Here is a 23,166-nt window from a genome sequence, read left to right on the forward strand (position 1 = left end):
GCAAAGTTTATGGGATAGGGCCACGTCTGTCCAAGTCAGCACTGCACAGTCAAACAGGAACACACACTTTCAAGCCAGGAACAGAACTTTGTCATTATAGACACTTTTAAGAGCCTGGCTGCCTGGCCATCCATCCAGACAGATTTGGTTGTGTACTCATGGCATCGAACAACAGGGTGCTGTTTCTGGGTTATACATGGCTGTTCCTGATTGCTCTTTTTGTGAAAAGATGTACACCATTGACTAGGGGGACACAACTTTATCCTGAGCAGAGAAAATGTGCCCTCCGCACGTTTCATGAAGTTTCTGGCACGCAAACAAAGTTTTAGTGTTCGAATCAACTGTTACTGTCTTTTAAAAAATCACCGAATCAGGAACAAACATCTAAAACCCAGGAACAAACCTAGATTTAAAAATCCAGAGATTTCAAATTCCAGGGACATACAGACATGAGAAAATCCTCATATTCGACTCAAAACCACAATATTCCTGCTCCTGGAAATCTCACGTTTTTTGCCTTCTGTATCGATTGCTTTGCATTTACAGGGAATGGCATCTGGCCACCCTCCTACATCAGGAAGCTCCTGGGATAAAGGTACTATCTGGACAGGCCCTGGATTCTATCCAGTATACAGAGGGTCTAGGCATAGCAAAGCCTTCCAATTCTACTTTAAAAATGAGCCTCCAGACCAGGGGTCCACAAACTTTTTAAACAGAGGGCCAGGTCACAGCCCCTCAAACTATTGGAGGGCCGGATTATAATTTGAAGAAGAAAAAAAAGAATTAATTCCTATGCACACTATACATATCTTATTTGTAGTGCAAAAAACACTTAAAAACAATGCAATAATTAAAATGAAAAACAATTTTAACAAATGTAAACTTATTAGTATTTCAATGGGAAGTGTGGGCCTGCTTTTGGCTGATGAGATAGGATTGTTGTTGTTATGTGCTTTCAAGTAGTTTCAGACTTAAGTTGACTCTGAGTGAGGGCCGGGTAAATGACCTTGGAGGGCCGCATCCGGCTCTCGGGCCTTAGTTCGAGGAGCCCTGCTCCAGACCATTGAGCTCACATGCACTCGTTTGAAAAAGGAACCAACTTTTTGTCTAGCTGTTATCTCTGCTGTGCTGATCCAGGAGGAAAAAGCAGCTGCGTTTTTTTATAAATGTTCTTTGGGATATCTGCCCAGACCTTATGAGTAATGACTTTAAAGAATTTAAAGAATTGCTTACTTTACAATTCTGAAACAGTTTAGCATTCTCTCAAAGCTGGTCCCTTTCCTGACATAAATTATATCATACTCAATCAGCATAGTCATTAGGTGGGAGCAGGCATGTAGCGGGATTCTCAGGGTGGTCCGCGAGAAGGCCTTAACTGTTATGTGTATTCATATCATGATCAGATCACTATACTCAATATATCCCATATGCATGGGGGTATTGGGGTAATGATACAAAAGGTTTGCTAGGGTAGACCCTCTCTCGCTCAGACTCATCTCCATCTCCCCGAATCAAACTCAGCCCCCCCCCCCCCCGAATCAAAATCCTAGCTACGGGCCTGGGTGGGAGTGAGGGCATGATGTGGATTTGTAGTCAAGCGCACCTCCTCAAGGGTGGCAGCTGATATACCATAATAATAATAATCATCATCATCATCATCATCCTACTCAGAAAACGAGGGATTGCCTAAGTGAAGGAAGTCATCATCTTTATTTATATCAAACCATTTCCCCGAAGGGACTCGGGGTAGCTTACAAGACACTCCAGGGCACACATATTAATTTATTTTATTTATTTTGGATATTTGTATCCCGCCCTTCTCAACTCATACAACAGGTTAAAAATGGTGCAAAAGTATAAGACAAGTCACATAAAATTATATCAACAATCCCCATCAACACATGTAACATAAAATCAAAATAATACAATTTTAAAACAACAGTAGATAAAACTAACTGCCGTCAATTCACAAGGTGCCAAGTGTCAGCTTCATATGGGCCCATTCAGCCTACTCAAGGTCAAAGGCCTATCAGAACATCCATGTTTTCAGGTTGGAACAGAAGGATTGAAGGGTGGAGGCTAATCTAATCTTTTTTTGAGAGGGTATTCGAGAGTCAGGGGGTCACCACAGCAAAGGCCCTCTCTCTCATCCCTACCAACCGGGCTTGCGACAGTGGTGGGACTGAGAGGAGGGCCTCACCTGTCCATCTCAGAGCCCACACCAGTTTGTAGAAAGAGATGCAGTCTCGAAGATAGGTTGGATCCGAAGCATATATGGCTTTATATGGGCCCTTCCACACAGCCCTGTATCCCAGAATATCAAGGCAGAAAATCCCACAATATCTGCTTTGAACAGGGTTATCTGAGTCCACACTCAGATAATGTGGAATTTTATGCCTTGATATTCTGGAATACAGGGCTGTGTGGAAGGGCCCTAGGTATTAACTTACACCTTGAATTGAGCCTGGAAACTTGTCGAAAGCCAGTGAAGCTTCTACTGTAGTTAAAGACATTACCAAAGGGAAGACATAGAATTACAGGCAGTCCCTGAGTTACAAACATCCAATTTACAAGCAACTCATAGTTAAGATTGGGGGTGAGACAACAGGAAGGGAGAGAAATCTACCACTCGGGAGGGACAGTCATTCCTGTAAGACAGTGGTTCTCAACCTGTGGGTCCCCAGGTGTTTTGGCCTACAACTCCCAGAAAGCCCAGCCAGTTTACCAGCTGTTAGGATTTCTGGGAGTTGAAGGCCAAACATCTGGGGACCCACAGGTTGAGAACCACTGCTGTAAGAGTTTCATAGAATCATAGAATCAAAGAGTTGGAAGAGACCTCATGGGCCATCCAGTTCAACCCCCTGCCAAGAAGCAGGAATATTGCATTCAAATCACCCCTGACAGATGGCCATCCAGCCTCTGTTTAAAAGTTTTCCTGTATCATGTGGAAAAGGTGTCTCCACTGAAGCTTTCTCACCAATCCTTGTTTTCACAACAAGCCAATTTTTTCAAAGTGCAATTATCACAGGGACACAAAGTGAGATGAAATCTTCTGAACAGAAGCACAGACAGCAAAACAAACCCCACGGGGGGGGGGGGGGGGGGTGTCTTAATCCTTCCCTATGCTATCTAAACAATATAGATATAGATAGCTATAGATATACATAGATATATATGGCTGGAGCTACACCTAAAAATATACCTGTTGTGTTCTGACTTACATAGAAATTAAACTTAAAAATAAACCTACAGAACCTATCATGTTCGTAACTTGGGGACCGCCTGCATTCCACTTGTCCCTGATATCCACTTGTGGTACAGCACGTGTTGCAAAAGCATCTTCAGATGCCATTCCTTTTTCTCGTCCAGTTCATGTATTGTGAGGAGAGTAATTCTTGGCATCAGTGCCTGCACCCCATTGGCAATTGCTGGAGCTGTAGAGGCCTTGTGGGGCCCACCTTCATGGTGTCTGCCCATGCTTAACAGCTGTCATACAATGATGCTACATCAGGACATTGTCAGAAAATTAAATAGCTACCTACTACCACCAGGTAAAATTTTGGCAGGAACCCACAGATGCATGGGGCACTCTGCTGAGGATTTTCCCCCAGCCTGGAACTGGTCCAATAAATTTGATAAATAAAGGAGTAGGAGGTTCAAGTCAAATGCAGACATTTTATTTGTCCAGATTGTGGACATAGCTGGTACAACACTGAGAAATATGTTCATAGCCTTTTGAACAATAGAACAATCTCAATTTTTCCAGAGAGCTTCTGAGGAAGGGATGCATAGCCTGTGTAACCTTTGATTCTATAATATTAGAATTTACTGTATAATAATTTATTTTTTTCCCATTCTCCTGCAACCCTTTGAGGATTGAGGAAGGTGAGTCTTATAACCACTGAGCATTTGTTGTTGAGAACTTCGTTCCATGCTTAACTTAATGAACTTAGGCCCCTTCTACACAGCTGTATAAAATCCAAATCATCTGCTTTGAACTGGCTTCTCTGGCAGTGTGGACTCAGAAAATCCAGTTCAAAGCAGATAATGTGGATTATCTTCCTTGATATTCTGGATTATATGGCAGTGTTGAAAGGCCCTTAGTTTGCATTATTGCCACAAAAGGCTCAAAATTCCTTCTGTTTTGACTGGCATTAAAATCTGGTAGGAAGCTGGTTTTTGTGCCAGATGTCACCAATGCTGGAACTGCTCCCTTGCTTGCTACCTCTACATTCATATCTTTTGAAACTCCTTATATGTTGTGTTGTGTTGTGCCTATGTTGTGCTTTCTGCAGTGAGTGGATTTGATGACTTGAAATACTTTGGAATTTCCCTTTCTCTGATGGTAAAACAAACAAAACAAAACTGACATTTCTTTAAAAATTGTGGGATATGACTCAGTCATATTCAGCATATTCAGCACTACTCAGGGCCCTTCCATACAGTCCTATATCCCAGAATATCAAGGCAGAAAATCCCGCAATATCTGCTTTGAACTGGGTTATCTGAGTCCACACTGAATCCCCTTCCACACAGCTGAATAAAATCCCACATTCTCTGCTTTGAACTGGAATATGTGGCAGTGTGGACTCAGATAGCCCAGTTCAAAGCAGATACTGTGCAATGACCAGCCTAGGGATATAAGAGCGGCCCCCTCCCTCCTGACCTGAGACAACAACCACCGAGTTTCACAAGCAAAAGGTTGACAGATTGATTCAGGATGATTGTCGTCTCACTCAGATAAAAATTTCAAGCATAATCAGCATTACACAAGAATGTGTGGGTCACATTATTGCTTTGCTTGGCTATCAAAAGATCTGTGCACGATGGGTACCCAAGGTGATGATGACTGAAATGAAAGCACACAGACTTCTTCCCTGATGGCTTCAGAAAACTTGTTCATTGTTGGCAGAAATGTATCCAATTGTCTGGTGATTATGTGGAAAAGTGAATAGTGGTAGTTAAAGAGCACATTCTAAGGATTATTTCTGTGTCTGATTTATTAAAATATTCCCATCCAAACCCAAGTAACGAAGGTGGAGGCATTACTTTTCATTCAACCCTCGTAAAAGCAACCAAGACATCTGCACTTGTTCCTATCTGGAACTGATGGCAGCTGTCTTGACTGCCATCCCACATAGCCCAAGCTCAGACAGCCCAGGGTTGTGATATTACAGTCCCCTGTTGTCCACTTTTCATGACTGTCACAAGCCACAATACCCAGACCTCCCATCTTGTGGGCACTTTGACTCATGTCACCTAGACCACCCACTCATTCAGTAGGATGAGAATGGGAGAGAGGGGCTAACCCCTCTCCCAACTTCTTTAGCAAAATACTTTTTTGGCTGGTGACAACTACGATATAGAAAAGTGAATAGTGGTAGTTAAAGAGCACATTCTAAGGATGATTTTTGTGTTTGATTTATTAAAATATTCCCATCCAAACCCAAGGTGGAGGCATTACTTTTCATTCAACTCTCGTAACTTGGTGAGGCATCAGAAGTCTTTGGCAAAAAATAAAATAAAATAAAATAATTTTGAAAACAACAACTTCCATGATTCCAAATCACTGAGCTGTGACAATTAAAGAGGTGTTGAATTGCATTAATTCTACAACCATGTTTAGCAAAGAACCAACAAAATGGAAAAGAATCGAGCTAGTTGGTTATGACTCAAGTCCCATTGGTACCATTGATCCTATATGGTTACAAGCTCCTTGGCTACCTGGGCATAACAACATTCAGATTGATGCCAATGTGTTTCAATGTAACCTTCTCTTGTTTTTTCTACAAAGGAACCCTACTTAGTTCTATAGAAAAAGGGAAAAGAGGATATAATCATAAGAAGCTCAGAAGGCCACCACTATCATTAGACAGTGAGGACTTTGGTTGGGATTTTTCCTGACAGCTGAAAAGTTGCAATAGAATAGCCCAAAAATGTCTCCCCTGTTACCAGCAGTGAGTAGACTGTGTGAAGATGTGAAGCAGTCTCCCAGTTACTTTTCCTATAAATTATAACTGGAACAGAAAAACCACAAATTACATGAGTAAATCTGTTTACCTCTGATGACACTTCAAATCTATTCCTGAGGCAAAGACCTCAATACAAATTGCCAGCCCTGACTATGAAGTGTGAACTCCCAAGTTTGATCCAACTGGAATTGACTCCATGCTAGGGCTGTAAATCTTACAAGATTTCCCATAAGAGCAACAAGGTTTATCATCCTCACAGAAAAAAGCCCCCCCCCCCCAAAAAAAACAAACAAACTGGTAAGTAATCCCGCCAGGGACGTGAGGATTACCCTTCCTTTTCCTCCTAAGCACTAATTCCCAGCCTTCCAACTGCTTATTCCCTCTGGGCATCAAAACAACTCCAGCATCCAGTGCCTTCTTTGCAAAGTTATCCAAACACAATATCACCCCTACAGCCAATAAAAACACAGGGAGCCACGAACTGTTGGTTTGGGGTTTTGGCATGTATATTTTAACCCTTTTACTGGAGTCCCCAATTGTGCAATGAGTTAAACCCTTGTGTCAGCAGGACTGAAGACCTACAGATTGGAGGTTCAAATGCAAGGAGAGTGTGGATGAGCTCCCTCTGTCAGCTCCATGCGGGGACATGAGAGAAGCCTCCCACAAGGATGGTAAAACGTCAAAACATCCAGGTGTTCCCTGGGCAACATCCTTGCAGGTGGCCAATTCTCTCATACCAGAAGCAACTTGTAGTTTCTCAAGTTGCTCCTGACACACAAAAAAAACCTTTTATTGTAAGTTGGCTATAAAGTAATTTGATCAATAGGCAGACTAGTTATCTCAAATAAATGAAATCATAGAGAAAGGAAATGCAAACAATTCCAGGTGTGGTAGATAACCTGGCAGTTAAGCATGTATAGAATAAGCACAGTGTTTTATAAAGTTGACATGCTTCCACCCTAAATGGCAATATGATCTCACTTTAATTGCCATGACTATAACCCATACCTAGGCCCCAAGGGCTTGATGTCTTGGGTGAATGTTCTGTTGCGTGCTGGGCCTGTAAGAATTTCCTTTAGAACAGGACGTGCAACCTTTGCCCAGCGGGAAGCCAGGGGGCCCACGGAGAAGTTCTCAGAGGTTTTCCACCACAAATGACCTTTAGATGGCTTGTGAAGTATAACAAAGTTCTTTATTAATGAACAATCAACAGAAACTTCTCTTGTCTTCAATAAAGCTAAACAAATGCTTCCAAGCTTTATGCAACTGGTGACTTCCTAATCTTGCCCACGAAGGACAGGCAACTGTCTTCAATAACTTCTTCTTTACTTTAAATGGAAAATCCCCTTTTTAACTTCTCCCAGGCTGACTGTAATCTAACCCTTACTGATGTGGGCTCCGCTACCAGGTCGAACTGCATCTCGAAGCACCGAGTGGACCTATCAGTAAAGGCTTAGGTATTCTCCAGCTGGAGTTCTTTGGTCTTTAGGGCTGTTTCCCTGGAAATCTTTGGAGACTCTTAAGACTGTTGCCCCCCGGAAAGTCTTAAGGGTTGAAGCTTTTGTACAGGGGAAGCTTGCACACGTCCTGTATATTAGCTTTCCTTGCTGAGACTAACTAAAAAATGGCTCCCTTCCCTTCCCAACTGCCCTGAGCAATGGGCGGAATCAAAACTTAATGGTGATGGACAGGTGACTTGCCCTATGACTGCAACCAAAGGAAGCCACCTTTCTGCAGAGTCTCTGAAATCTTGGACTGCAAGGAAGCATTTAAAACAAAGGAAATAGAGTTGGAGCTCCTGGTACAGCTGTACCAGAACAGTGAGGCCCAAGACAACAAGAGCTCTTTGGTAGACAATTTTGCCAGAGCTCTCTGGCAGACACGTCTATGTTTCTCCTTGAACTACAAAGCCCAGGATGTTGCTATGGCAGTTAAAGTGCAATCAGAGTGCTACAACTATTCAGTGTAAAGGGGACCCCACAAACTTTGTGTGAGGAAAATTGTGCTTTCTATAGAAAACAATAGTGTGTGAGTTTTGTTCAGAAAAAGTCCAAGAAGACCACATCCCTCCTGCCTTCCTTCAGAATTGGTTGTTCATCCAGGACTATGGTGACCACTAGAATTCTTGCCCTTCTTTTGACTTCCCACCTGATCACATTTCTACCCTTTCCTGTTGTTGTTATTGCTGTTGTCATTGTCATCACTGTTGTCATGTGCCTTCAAATCATTTGTCTCTTACCTAACGTATTTTTGTCTTGGCCAAGATTTGTCCAGACCTCAAGGCCACCTTTCTTTGAACACGCTTCAGCTTGTCAGTATCCTAAACACCCCATATTTCCAGTTTCCTGCCAAATAAGACGGTTTGTTTTACCTGTATGACTCATTGAAATTATGGTTGGGGAGGATTCAAAGCACTTCTGCTGAAAACCCTAAATTATTGGGAACAATCTTATAGAGCACACTGACACAAATGCAGCTAGGCCAGAAATCTTGTGCATCCTTGAATGGGTTGTGCAGGGAAGATCTTTACACTTTTTAGTATTATTCAAAGAAATGACTGTGTTACTCTCTTTCAGCATAAAAAGACATAAAGAAACCCAGGCCCCTTCCACACAACTCAATAAAATCCCACATTTTCTACTTTGAACTGGAATATATAGCAGTGTGGACAGGTAACCCAGTACAAAACAGATATTTTGGGATTTTCTGCCTTGATATTCTGGGATATGGGGTTGTGTGGAAGGGCTCGCAGTAGCATCTTTGAAACTAACTGGGGAAAATTAATTTCCAGCTTGAGCTTTCATGAACAAATTTCACTTTGAAACATTCACACCTAGCTCCAGCAGACAAGAGTCCTTTGTCCCACCTTGGTCTTTCCACAGATATATAAACCCATTTTCCTGGTTCCAACAGACCTCACTACCTCTGATGATGCTTGCCATAGATGCAGGCAAAACGTCAGGAGAGAATGCCTCTAGAACATGGTCATATAGCCCAAAAAAGTCTACAACAACCCAAATTTCACTTTATCACATGCATGCATGTACTAATGTAAACACTTCCAGATATGAAAAACAATAAACCAGAAACCCACCTTGCTCTACTAAAGTATCTGGCATTTCAGAGCCCTTCCACATAGCCATATAGCCCAGAGTATCAAGGCAGATAATCCACAATATCTGTATTGAACTTGATTATCTGAGTCTCCATACTACGATATAATCCAGTTCAATGTGGATTTTATACAGCTGTGTAGAAGGGGCCTCAGTCGAGCAGAAAGGATGAAATGCATGCCTTCTAGATCTTCAGTGTATTCTTCTAACCACATCAAGGAAAGTTTCAAAGGGAAATGATGACTCGCACAGCAGCAGAGTGGTGAGAAGCACACAGTCTTCCGAATGTTTTTAGATTGCACAACTCAACAGCCCTTGCCCCCGTGGCGCAATGGGTTAAACCCTTTGCTGGCAGGACTGCTGACTGACAGATCAGTGGTTCGAATCCAGAGAGTGGGTTGAGCTCCCTCTGTCAGCTCCAGCTCCCAATGTGGAGACATGAGAGAAGCCTCCCACAAGGATGGTAAAACATCAAAAACATCCGAGTTGTTTTTGATGTTTTACCATCAAAAACAACGCCCTTGCAGACGACCAAGTCGATCAAAAGCAACGCCCTTGCAGACGACCAATTCTTTCACACCAGAAGTGACTTGCAGTTTCTCAAGTCACTCCTGGCATGAAAAAACAAGCCCTTGCCAATATAGCCAATGGTGAAAATGCAGCTGAGGATGGTGTGTGTGTGTGTGTGCATATGAGTCCCATCTCTGTAATAGAAATTGTGTTTTTAAAAAAACCCAAACCCTTCACCTAGATTAATGTAAATCAATATGCTCCTATATGTGATCGAAAATCTTACTCTAGGGATAGAGCAGGAGCCCTCAAACATTTGGATATAACATTGAGTCAGTTAATTGCTATTTCCTGACTGTTGACCCTTCAGACCATACATTTCAACCAGTCGTTCTTGAAAACTTGGCCCCACTAAATAAACATCATCAGAAAAAAGCAGTCTGATTTACAACTGCTTGTAGATTGTCTGAATTTATTCTTCAAAAGCTCAGCACATTTCAGCCTGGAAATAAATAGATTAGCCTTCTTCAAGGTCTATGTTTATAATAAACATAAATACAATACATACATTAGCTTAAAAGCTTTGATAACAAGATATTGCATAAATAATATATTAATAATGTACTATAAATACTAGGTTAGTGTTATATTGAGTACATACCCTTAATTAAATCAGCAACAGAAATGTCTCTCTATTTGCCGGACTAATATGCAGTAAAAAAGACAAATCATTTGGGTGGATAAGGGAGGGCTCTGAGAATGTTGTGTAACCCATTCCAAGAACATATGATGCAATCTGGCCAGAAAGTTATCCTGCTTTTTTGTTTGTTTTTTAGGAGTGTGGGGAGAAAACACATCTTAATGCTCCCCATTACCCCTGAGAGTGCCCCCCCCCCCCCCGTCCATGCTGTAGACGTGGGACGTGGGTTGGAGTCCATATGTAGTTTACCTGGTCTGAGATTGTTGGGCCAGCCGATCAATTGTCACATCATCCATGTTACCATTGCCATTTCCAATCACCTGTGAACCAGGTAAACAGGTACCCTGCGCTGACATTAGCTGAGGCACCCTTGCAATCAGAAAGAAGGGGGAAGCTGACCCACCCCCACTCCTTTTTCCTAGTTGTGCGGTCACCTATAGCATGAGGTCTTTCTTTAATAATAAATAAATAAATAAATATTTTGTACCCCACCAAATTTGATCCAGATCCATCATTGTTTAAGTCCACAGTGCTCTCTGGATGTAGGTGAACTACAACTCCAAAACTCAAGGTCAATGCCCACCAGACCCTTCCAGTATTTTCTGTTGGTCATGGGAGTTCTGTGTGCCAAGTTTGATTCAATTCCATCCTTGGTGGAGTTCAGAATGCTCTTTGATTGTAGGTGAACTATAAATCCCAGTAACTACATCTCCCAATTGAAAAAAATCTCCCCCACCCCCACCAGTATTCAAATTTGGACGTATCAGGTACTTGTGTCAAATTTGGTCCAGTGAATGAAAATACATCCTGCATATCAGATATTTACCTTACAATTCATGACAGTAGCAAAATAACAGTTGTGAAGTAGGAATGAAAATAATTTTATGGTTGGGGGTCACCACAACATGAGGAACTGTATTAAGGGATTGCGGCATTAGGAAGGTTGAGAACCACTGTTCTAACTCATCTGGCTAGACTGTGAATGGCATGAAAGAAATCCCATAACGTACATTGGTACTATGTAGTTTGAGTAATCATCACCTGGATCCCAAACATGTTCCAGTATTTCCTATGTAATCATCTGCACAGCAAAACCACTTCTTCCATACTGGTTTGAACGGCATTAAATGGTCAGTATAGATGGGGCCCATGTTGTGCTGGGGTTTTCCAACATAAATTCCATTGCTTTTCCTTGTACATTTTATTCCCAGATCTGAGTCCGACACACTATTCTGAGTCCATTTTGTGAACCAAATTCAATTTTCTGAATTGCTTGAAATAATTTTGAAACTCATCCTTTGGGCATCCCCAAGAATAATAGAGCATTTATTCTGTAGACTGATGGGGGTAAAAAAGATTTTAAATGTTCAAATACACACCCAAACACATATTTTAAAGGGGGAAGCAAACAAAACTGAAATAACCTGCAGTAGTTTGAAATACATCAGAAAAAGTGGGCCATGTGTTCAAAAAGAACAAAATTTAATTACCAAAGTCACCTACAGGAAACATAGCGGATGTTTGCTTTGCTGACTGCCAGGAAGTCTGAAGATCAGCATGGTTTTTAGCAAAGCTGCAACATTTTGTTTAAGGTCTTGCTTGTATAGAAGTCATGGTTTATGAAAGTACCTTCTATTATGTTTTTATCATGTTATAGAAATGTCAAAGATATATAAAGCACCTTTCCAGGGCTGCCCATTAGATGTGAGCAAGACTGCCTTCAGAATATGTTTGACATGCATTAAACCCCTTAGCAAATTTGTAAACAAAAATCTAGGCAAGTTAATAGGCACAGTCAAGGCACAAGCTAGATCAATGGTTCCCTACCTGTGGGCCGTGGCCCACTGCTCTAGATTATTAAATATGGTTTTCTGTGAATGAACAGATGGTGACTACTGGATGGTATATGCTCTGTATCAGAAAGTAGAACTGATGTGGTCTGTCCAATGCAATTTCCTGAATCAGCACCCCAAGTAATTAAACTGAATCTGATTTTGACCAAAAACTGATTCGTAACCTTTTGGTACTAATGTTGGAGAGTGGTCCCTGGTCAAGTCATCCCTGGTTAAGTAGTTTCTGATCAAAGTGGTCCCTGGTCAAAAAAAGGTTAGGAACTACTGAGCTAGAGGGAATAAAAACAAAACAAAAACAGAAGGAAATGGATTTCAAGAAGACTAGTCCATAGTTCCCATTACAATCTCAAAAGGGGTATAAATGCCCTCCAAAAGTTGAGAATGAAGAGTTAAAACAGAAAGTGAATCTGACAAAATTACCTTAAATGTTTATGCTTTTTCTTAGTTTGAAAGTTGCTAAAAGATTCCTTTGCATACAGCCTTGGTTTTGAATTTTCAGAAAGTTCATTAAAGGAAGCATGTCAAGGTCATTGTGGTAAAGCAGATGAAACCTGAATGTGACACTCTCTTGGAGGAATTTCCTCCCTCCAGACTAATGCTCTTTCTCTCTGATATGAGGCATTTTTTTCCATCTGAGTTTGAATCATTTTTAAGTTGCTGCTTTGATGTTCTATTTCTCAGTGCAGTGATGTCTTGCCTTCTTTTTCAACAGCAAATTGCTAGGGAAGTGTGGGCCATCTTTATCCATTCCTACAATCCTGTACTGCCATTGTACATTGTAATTGCAGCATCAGTTTAACTATTCCCCCTTCTACAGTGCTGTGTTCATTTTGTTTTTCTGCTTTTATTCACACACACACACACACACACACACACACACACACTGTTTTAAAGAAAAAAGGCAACTGTAGTAGAAGAAAAAAAGCAAAGGAAGCAAAAAACAAGAAAATAAAAACAAAAAGAGAAAGCAGATGAGATATTGAAATAAATGCAGGTTGAGTATTCCTTGTCTGAAATGCATGGGGCCAGGTACATTATCACACATGAGACAGCAGATACTTACTGGCATGATGACAGGTGGCATCGCACTGCAAAACTTCACTTCTGAATAAGTAGATTGACTACCACTATACTGATTCCCGATTGCTGTTGCTATTATTGTTGTTTTAAAGGCAAGTTGCAGTTGTAAAATGTGTGCTGTGTTAATTTTTTCTTCTGCAGGGGAGAGGAGAGATAACCACCACAGACATTTGGATCTCATCACACGTGGTAAGTCTTGGCACCGTGGCACCTTGAGGGGCTATTGGCAGCTTAATTGGGGAGAGGTGATGATCGTTGTTGTGTCATATGGACCATCACCAAAGGTGACAGTTCTGTTACTGTGGCAGTTTCCCAGAAGTCTTTGGAATTTTGGATCTTTTTGTATTTCAGAATACACATATTTGAATATACATACATAATGAGATCTCTTAGAGATGAGACCTAAGCCTTATCACAAAATACCTTGTATACATAGCCTGAAGGTAGTTTCATACGTAATATTTGTAGTAATTGTGTGCATGAATCAAAGTTTAATGGTACATTGGAACTATTGGAACCATTAGAAAACAAAGGGGCCACTATGTCAGCCACCTTTGTGGACAATTTTGGATTGTGCAGTATTTTGGACTTGCCCATGCCTGATATCTATACAATATAATATAATATAATATAATATAATATAATATAATATAATATAATATAAACATTTATTGGGGCTCCAAGAGAATAATAAAATAATAAAACACGATTATTATTATTATTATTATTATTATTATTATTATTATTATTATTAGCTTGACCAAGGGAAGTCATTGTGCCCCTCTATTCTGCTTTGGTGTGACCTGGAATCACACTGTGTCTAATTCTGGGCACCACAATTCAGGAGAGATGTTTGTAAATTGGATTGTGTCCAGAAAAGGGTGACTAATATGATCAAAATGTCTGGAGATCATGCCCTGGAGCCATGGGTTCAAATTATAGGAAAGGAGATTCCATCTGAACTTTAGGAAGGACTTCCTTGTGGTAAGAGCTGTTTGGTAGTGGAATATCCTACCTCAGCATATGTTGGGCTCTGGTTGGCTACCTGATGAGAATACTTTGGTTGGGTATTCTTGTATGGCAGGGGATGGGACTGGATGGCCTTTGTATTATCTTCCATCACACCAATGTCGTGGTCTCTCCCCCCCCCCCCCGCCTCATACGCACACACGCACACAAACACACACACACCGGAATCCCTCTTACAGGGTTACATACACTGTTAAACTCAAGTACAGTAGAGTCTCACTTATCCAGCCTTCACTCATCCAACGGTCAGTATTATCCAACACAGTCTGCCTCCTGCCTGGATCCACAGCTATTTCAATATTTTGTGATGTTTTGGTGCTAAATTCGTAAATTACATTTAATAGGCTTTTCCTTAATCCTTCCTTATTATCCAATGTTTTTGCTTATCAACATTCTGCTGCCCGTTTATGTTGGATAAGCGAGACTCTACTGTAGTTTTTTCTGCACTGGATGTGGTTGTATTTTCACAAACAGTGTACAGTACATGGTACAATACAAAAGCAAACCATTCGTCTGTCGAGATATATATATTACTACAGGGGTCTTCAAACTTTTTAAATAGAGGGCCAGGTCACAGTCCCTCAAATTGTTGGAGAGCCAGATTATAATTTGGAAAAGAAAAAAACATGAATGAATTCCTATGCATGCTGTACATATCTTATTTGTAGGGTAAAAAACACTTAAAACAATACAATAATTAAAATGTAGAACAACTTTAACAAATATAAACTTATTATTATTTCAATGTGAAGTGTGGGCCTGCTTTTGGCTGATGTGACAAGACTGTTGTTGTTGCTGTTGTTTTTAAGTCAGACTTAGGTTGACCCAGGTAAATGAACTTGGAGGGTCATATCCAGACCCCTGACCTTAGTTTGGGGACCCCTGTACTACTAAGATGACATATACAGTGGAAACTTGATACCTATTAGTTTCGTGTCAGGATCCCCTGTGGATACCAAAACTTGTAGAGCTTCAAGTCCCATTCTATACCATTATGTAGGAAAATGGCAAAATCAAAGTTTGTCTTTTGGACTATTTTCAAGATTTGGATGGTTGAATCCAGGGATACAGTACCTGTGGACTCGAAGAACTGATTGCACAACATTGCTTAGGTGCTATAAGTCACAGAACAACATTCTTTGTTAGGGAGCAATGATTATTAATTAATCTTTTATTTTACAAAATTGTAATCTTTTACAAAACCTGGACAGTCCCTATGCATTCAAAAATCGTGGGGGGGGGGGGGGGGGGGTTGAGGATACAGTTTTTTTCCCCCACTGCCAAGCAGATACAGATGCACCTAATTCATTATTAAAAGGAACTATGACATAACCAACCTTATGTTGCTCTGGGGAGCAAAGTTTTTTTTCTTGAATTGACAAATGTCTGGGATTTCTCTAAGAGATGTTTGCAGCAATCAAGATTGCTCTAAAACAAAAATTAAAGTGCACTTCATTTCTGGTAAATGAAGTGCTCCTTGCCTTCCTCTAACTTGGGACAAGTGTGTGGCCTCCTTCCAAATGGAACGTTGATTAAAGTAGGGCTGGTTACATGTTCTGTTGAGTGCATGTCCTAGCTGCTGTCGCTGCTTAATTGTGTGCATTTAGTTCCAAAGATGAACAAGTAAACAACATGAGGACTTTCAGGGAATGAATGGATCGACAGGTTTCAGATTCCTAGTCTTTCTGTTCCACCTAAAGAAGGCTGGGAGACAAGCCATCCTCCAGACAATTTTGGATGACAATCCCTGTAATCCCTTCTAGGTGGAACTCCATGAAAGACAGAAATGCATGAAACGCTACCCTTTCCCCCTGCTTTCCCTTGTTTTCTCCAGTTCCTTGTGATGAAGTCTAGAGTCTGACTACTGTTTTCTTGTCCAACTTGGTAAAGGGGCAATTAGGTGGTCCTGGCACTTTTCTCTCTCCATTAAATGTCCTGCAAATTATCCATGGGCCATAATTTTGGCTCCAAAACCTGCCCTTGACTTCTACATAACCTTGACTTAAACACAACAGCATGTTACAACAACTAAAAAAGACCTAGGTCTTGTTTACACTAATTAAAAAATCCCAGAAGCTCACCATGAAATTGGGTCTGGCAGTTTTTATGATGTACAATAATTTTTAGTAAGAATCTGGAGGTTTTAGCCCTTAGTCTGTATGCCAGTGGTTCTCAACTTGTGGGTCTCCAGGTGTTTTGGCCTACAACTCCCAGAAATCCCAGCCAATTTACCAGGTTGAGTACCACTACTCTAGTGAGTCCCGAACTCTGGTCCTCCAGCTGTTTTGGACTTCAACTCACAGAATCCTCTACTATTTGGACAATGACCAGTGATTATGGGAGCCAAAACCCCTGGAAGATCAGAGTTTGAGAAGCACTGTTCTATACTCTTAGCTCCTCTGATGGATGAGTCACACACAAGCATTGATCTTCTATTATTCCAAACATCTGTAAAGTTGACAGGAGACAATATAGTATGCAAAGTTTACAATATTAATATGGTGAAATCCATATTCCTTCCATTGGATTAGAACTGGAGTGCTGATGAGTCTGGTTTTCTTTTTTCTTTTTTTTAGGTATAAGAGAACTGAGACGGCTTTTACAGCATAAACTCTTGTGTGTATTTATTGTCATCCTCTTCATTATTATAGGGGGTAAGTAGCCCAGATTTTGATGCTGTTACCCTTTCAATTTAGGCTTCAATCTAATTTCTGTTTCTGTTGTTCTTTGTCCAGTAATTTTGTGTCACTGTGATCCTTTCTGAAACTCTCACTTCTGTGATGACAAGGATCCATGTACGAAAAGACACAACAAAGCTGCCACATGTTCTGTATCATAATGGAGCCAGTTGTCTTCCAATCACAATATGAACATAGCAATCCATAGCTCCTTCTGATAAGTGATATAGGAAACTCCCAAGGGGAGCCAAAGAAGGCTTTTTATGGAAAAATGAATGATGCAACACTGTAAATATGTGGATTTACTTCTTACCTGTCCCTCACTTGTAGAGGTGCTTGTGTGTGTGTGTGTGTGTGTGTGTGTTAGTTAAAAGTAACTATCCTTAGGTCCTGGGGGTGCTTACAGTGTAGAACGAATACAGTTTGACACCACTGCTATGGAACTCTGGGGTTGGTATGACAGTCAGACAAATCACTTTTAAAATTGGCATTTTGTGAATTTTTGACTATTATTTTGGGTTGTAAGCTAGAGAAGACAGCATCACGATGCTGCTGCTACTGATGATAGCATCCACTTTCCATACCCAAGAAATTGCACAATGCTGGATGAATCATTTTTTTTTTCTTATCCCATTTAAATCTTCCCTGTCTTGCTGACAGCTGGGATTCAACTTTAGTCTGAGAACCTCCGTTTTGCTTATGCATCTTGAGTCGCATGGATAAGATACTGCATCTAATACCTGAAATTGTACTCAGTTCTAGGAATATTATATGGGCATTCACGTCATTCCACATCTTGTCCAACTGACTGGATTGGATACAATGAGAAATGCTATCATTTTTCAAAGGAGGAAAGGAACTGGACTTCCAGTGAAAGCTTCTGTACCCAGTACAAAGCCTCCTTGGCTACTATCAACACTGAATTACAGGTGAGAGCTGTCATAAGTCCATTTTTGGTGTTCTTTTGCTGTATTATGCTCTGCATTTCTTTATGATTAGGCCATATGGACCATCTTAAATTCAATCATTACAAAAACAAACCTGTTTTAACACCAACACTAAATAATGGGAAGTTATGTTACCATTTTTTTCAGTATATACAGTGTTCCCTCACTTGTTGCGGTGGTTAGATTCCAGGACATACCCTTAATAAGTGAAAAACTGCGATGTAGGGACGCTCTATTTATTTTAATATTTTTACAATATTTTAGTAGTTATACACTATTTTAAGTCTTTATAAACTTAAAATAAAGTGAAGGAAAGGAAGGAAAGGCCCTTCAAGGCTGGAGGGAGGGAGGGAGGACTGAGGAGGGAAAGTGCCTTGGAGAGTGGTGGCAGCAAAACCCCACGAAACAACGAAAATACTGCGATAATAGGCATGTGTTTTTTGAAAACCGTGAAACAGCGAGTCCACTAAAAGTGAACCATGAAGTAGCGAGGGAACACTGTATTCTGGAGCCCCCAGTGGCGCAACGGGTTAAACCTTTGTGCCCGTAGGACTGAAGACCGACAGGTCGGAGGTTCAGATTCAGGGAGAGCATGGATGAGCTCCCTCTGTCAGCTCCAGCTCCCCATGCGGGGACATGAGAGAAGCCTCCCACAAGGATGATATACATCGAAACATCCAGGTCTCCCCTGGGCAATGCCTTTGCAGACGGCCAATTCTCTCACACCAGAAGTGACTTGCAGTTTCTCAAGTCGCTCCTGACATGGAAAAAAAGTATGTATTCTGCATATAGAATAGCAAGTATACTATGATGGTCAAAACTAGCAAAGAATCTAACTCTATTCACTTGTGTTCCTGTCAACTGCCATTCTGTACAGCCGCTCTTATCTTGGTTATCCTATCACAGTCATCATGGTGGTCACCGAGCTCCAAAGAGTTCCTGGACAAAACATCAATTGGGCTCCATTGTTGATATTTAAAAGGATGAAGGGGAGGGGTAATTCTCTCTCTCTCTCTCTCTCTCTCTCTCTCTCTCTCTCTGTGTGTGTGTGTGTGTGTGTGTGTTATATGGCCTTTCAGTGTCAGCAATGGCATCCAGAGACAGCCTGAAGCTCTTTGGGGTTCCATGACCACCACAATGACAAGGACAGGACAACTGTCCCCATGCCATGGAGCCCAGGATTAATAGGATAACCATATGAACAGTCGAATCAGTTGTGATTCAAAATGGACCCAACTATTTACACTACTCTGAAGCATGGTCCTTCTCCAGATCATTCCTCAACTTTATCTTATGTGAGACTAAACCCCATTAAGTGGATCCCACATTGGAAGTGAGAAGGACCCATAGATGCCATGTGTTTTTTTTCCTGCCCCAGGTTAAACAGCCCATATAGATATGTCCATTAGGAGATTCAAATGATTTATGTTTTAATACTTGTTATGGTTTTAAATTATGTGTTAATGTTTTAAAATGTTTTATGCTGTTTTTGGGCATTGAATCGTTGCCGTTGTAAACTGTCCTGAGTCGCCTGAGGGATGAGAAGGGCGGTATACAAATACAGTAAATAATAATAATAATAATAATAATAATAATAATAATGGTCAAATGTGAGGCATTATTGGCCATTGATTACAGCAGGTGAAGAATTCAAAAACTCTTCTATTCCTAATAGGAATTAATGGCCCCGTTTAAAGCAAGATATATTTATTGGATTGGCCTCAGAAGAGAACCAGGTCAGGACTGGAAGTGGACAAGTGGAGAAATTTCCAGGTGAGTTTTCATCTTCTTTTAGTGTTCAATAACTGAAATTTTAAGCTTCTTTACATTTTATTCTTTAGGGGTAGGATCTCACTATGAAAATGCCCCACGAATTTTATGTCAATAAGAGCCAATTATCAATTGAGGTCCCTTCCACACTGCTCTATAAAATTCCACATTATCTGCTTTGAACTGGATAATATGGCAGTGTGGACTCAGATAACCCAGTTCAAAGCAGATATTGTGGATTATCTTCCTTGATATTCTGGGTTATATGGCCGTGTGGAAGGGCCCTGAAACATCTTGAGCTGAACCTGGCAAATCCATTAAATTTTAATCCATGTGTACAAAAATTAAGAGAGCTGGCATATGGTAACACTCACTGGTATAAGAACTATTGAAGGAACTAACACAAATTTCATGTTTAATTTTCCCTCTCTTCCTTTCCCTTTCCATTCCCTTTTTGTGTCCTATCTTATTTCGACTGTAAACCTGAGAAACTGCTGAATTATCATTTTCTAAGATGCCTTGAAAGCTTTGGGCCTAAAAGAAGGTACAGTCCACCATCCACTTTCATTTAGAGGCATGGGACCCCTGCAAAAGGGGAGGAAAACCCCACAAATTTAAAAATGCTATTATTTTCAGCTGAGAACGCCTCCCTAGGAACAACTAGATTCTCCAATAGAATTCTATGGCCACCTTCTGGCAACTTAACTCTGCTGAAGAGTCCAGACATTTCTAGAGAGATGTTCTCTCTGGGAATCTGTAGGGTCTCTAGTATAATTCTGTGGCAAACATTGACCATGGGGTTGCACTGGAGGACCTAGTCTTTCTTAGAGATGACATTTTAATCCAATTTTTGAGTAATCAGATCCGTAAAAGACAAACCTACAAATATGGAGACACAATTGCATGCACATGCTTTAAACAAGGAAGCAATGCAACTATGTACAGCAGTTTCCAAAAGCATTCCAGCAATAGTTCTGTTGACCATACTGCAATGATTTATGGGTGTGCCAATGAAATCATTACTTGATAAGAAATAACACCATGTAAACTAGATGTAGATGTAGCAATGTATGTTCTTTATAGATAAAATAAGAGGTGTTGTGAAGATGAAAATGTTGATTATTTCGAGGAGTGTTTTCAAAATTAAAATAATAATATAATATAAATATAATAATAATATGACATAATTATATATTTTATATTACATGTATTATTACTAATAACATTACAATATAATGGTATAGTACAATATAGTAATATATAATACTGATATTGTACTATGCTAATAATATACTATATTGTATGTATATATATCTTGTAAGCCATTCTGAGTCCCCTTCGGGGTGAGAAGGGTGGCATATAAATGTCATAAATAAATAAAATAATAAACAACTAACTGTGCTATATGAATCCATTCAAGGAAAGTGCTGACAGTACTTAGTTTGTTGTTGAAGGCTTTCATGGCCAGAATCATTGGGTTGCTGTGAGTTTTCCAGGCTAAATGGTTGTTGAACCTGAATGCACAAGTCAGTATTTATTTATTTATGAAGATGCTGGAGGGCTGCGGCTACATATATATCATGCTCTTGACTCTGACGCTTTCTCTGATGCTATTATTATTATTATTATTATTATTATTATTATTATTATTCCCAGTGTTAGAGGGTGGGTCCATTGTTGTGATTTAATGCATTCCCTCTAGGAAATTGCAGTAGAAGTATGTATGCATAGTGTCTTATGTGCAGCACATATCTGAGCTCTGGTTCTGCAAGGCCAAGATACTCAGGAGAATTTGGACATTGATAATTCATTGATTGTTTCCTCAATGTGGGAGGTGGATTCCCTATACTTCTGCACTATTGCCCACTAGTGAGGAGGAAATAATATTTGGGTAATACAGTTTAGCCAAGACACAGTTTCCAGTCTACAGTATGGTAAAGTGGAGGAAGTGCCATCTAAACATTTTTGCATATAACTGTTAGGGGTGTGCAACTCGGGGAAACCATGTGCCATTTTCAGTGCTCGATTTTTGGCTGCCCCCATTCCAGGAATGTCCCAAATTCAGGAAGGGGCTTCTGTTTTTGTGCCAGTAAGATTTGGTGTATTGGCACCGATGAGTAAACTTTAGAAGCTCGTTTCTCTGTCATTTTAGGCCTTCAGAGGTGAGGATGTCTGCTATAGATGTGGGTGAAACATCAGGAGAGAATGCTTCTGAAACATGGCCTGGAAAACTCACAGCAACCCAGTACTTAGTTTCCTCAGTACAAATTGACTCCTACTTGTAATACTACAAATCTCAAAAAACTGATTTGTGTCATATTTATATGTACCTTAACAGCTCAGTACATTGTTCAGGACTAGTCCCAATGTTTTCTTCAGCTGAAATGACTTTATAATATAAACAGAGAGAAAAATAATGTATGGACAAGCTTCTTCAGATTTGGTCACATTTCTTCAAAAAAATTGGCAGGTGGGGAAGGTAGTAATCTATATGCCAGCTCAGAAGTTAATCTCTATGCAATATAGATATCAGTAATGATCAGCCTTGATTATGTATTCTGGTTAATATACCTTTACATCTTGCTGATTATTGAGCTGCATTCAGCCAAGATGTAAAGAAGATGACCGTTTAATGGGTGGTGGCGGGGGGGACGGGGGATGGGGGACAAAATCTTTGTTTAACGCCTTCTTGTGTTTCAGGATGGAGGTTATTGGACAAAATGGAGGAGATTGTGCCTACTTGAATGATGAATTTAAGCCCAGCACCTCAAGATGTTCTCACGAACACCACTGGATCTGCAGCAAAGTTGCAATGCACTGAAAATTGGAAAGACCAGATGAAATGACATCACTGGCAAAACTTCCCTGAATGGCCACTCTCCAGCCCATCATTTCAGGGTCATTTTTTGTGGTCTAGTGATAAGGAAGAGCAGAATCAGGCTCGATGGGCAGCGTGAGCTTGCCAAGGGAGGAGCAGCCCCGCGCAGCCTACTGGCACGTAAAGCACCTCGCGAGGTGCTTTACGCGTGAGTAGGCCATGCAGAGCAACTGCCCTTGGCTGGCTCATGCTGCCCATTGGGCTTGATGGGCAGCATGAGCCTGCCAAGGGAGGAGCAGCCCCACGCAGCCTGCTCATGCATAAAGCACCTCGCAAGGTGCTTTATGCGTGAGTAGGCCACGCAGAGCAGCTGCCCTTGGCTGGCTCACGCTGCCCATCGGGCCTGACGGATAGCGTGAGCCAGCCAAGGGAAGGGGGCGTGTGTGTGGGGGGCGCTCCTCCTCCGCTGGACGGATAAGTGCCCTTGGCGGGCCGGAAGTGGCCCACGGTCCGTAGTTTGAGGACCCCTGATATAGACAGACGGGTGGAAATTAGCCAAAACAGACAGCTGGATCCAAGGCCTTCAGCGTTCTGCCAGTCTTTGACAGATAAGGATGAGAAGCACTCTGGGAAAATGAAACCAATTTCTGAGTGCTTGGAATGGCTTAACAAGGGGATATAAAGTTCCAAGCATGG

General features: G+C 40.9%; 1 protein-coding gene across 1 annotated transcript in view; it reads left to right on the forward strand.

Moving 5' to 3' along the window:
* Positions 1 to 22,913, forward strand: part of LOC132766746 (C-type lectin domain family 2 member B-like) — a 31,105-nt gene extending 8,192 nt beyond the window's left edge. Inside the window, exons 3-7 of the mRNA XM_060761050.2 lie at positions 13,370 to 13,417; positions 16,834 to 16,911; positions 17,692 to 17,864; positions 19,558 to 19,655; positions 22,353 to 22,913. Of these exons, the coding sequence (XP_060617033.2) occupies positions 13,370 to 13,417; positions 16,834 to 16,911; positions 17,692 to 17,864; positions 19,558 to 19,655; positions 22,353 to 22,473 (518 nt within the window). The 3' untranslated portion in view covers positions 22,474 to 22,913. The remainder of the gene's footprint in view (positions 1 to 13,369; positions 13,418 to 16,833; positions 16,912 to 17,691; positions 17,865 to 19,557; positions 19,656 to 22,352) is intronic.
* Positions 22,914 to 23,166: the final 253 nt, after the last annotated feature.

The sequence above is a fragment of the Anolis sagrei genome, chromosome 2 (genome assembly GCF_037176765.1).
Source record: "Anolis sagrei isolate rAnoSag1 chromosome 2, rAnoSag1.mat, whole genome shotgun sequence".
NCBI classification, from domain to species: Eukaryota; Metazoa; Chordata; class Lepidosauria; order Squamata; family Dactyloidae; genus Anolis; species Anolis sagrei.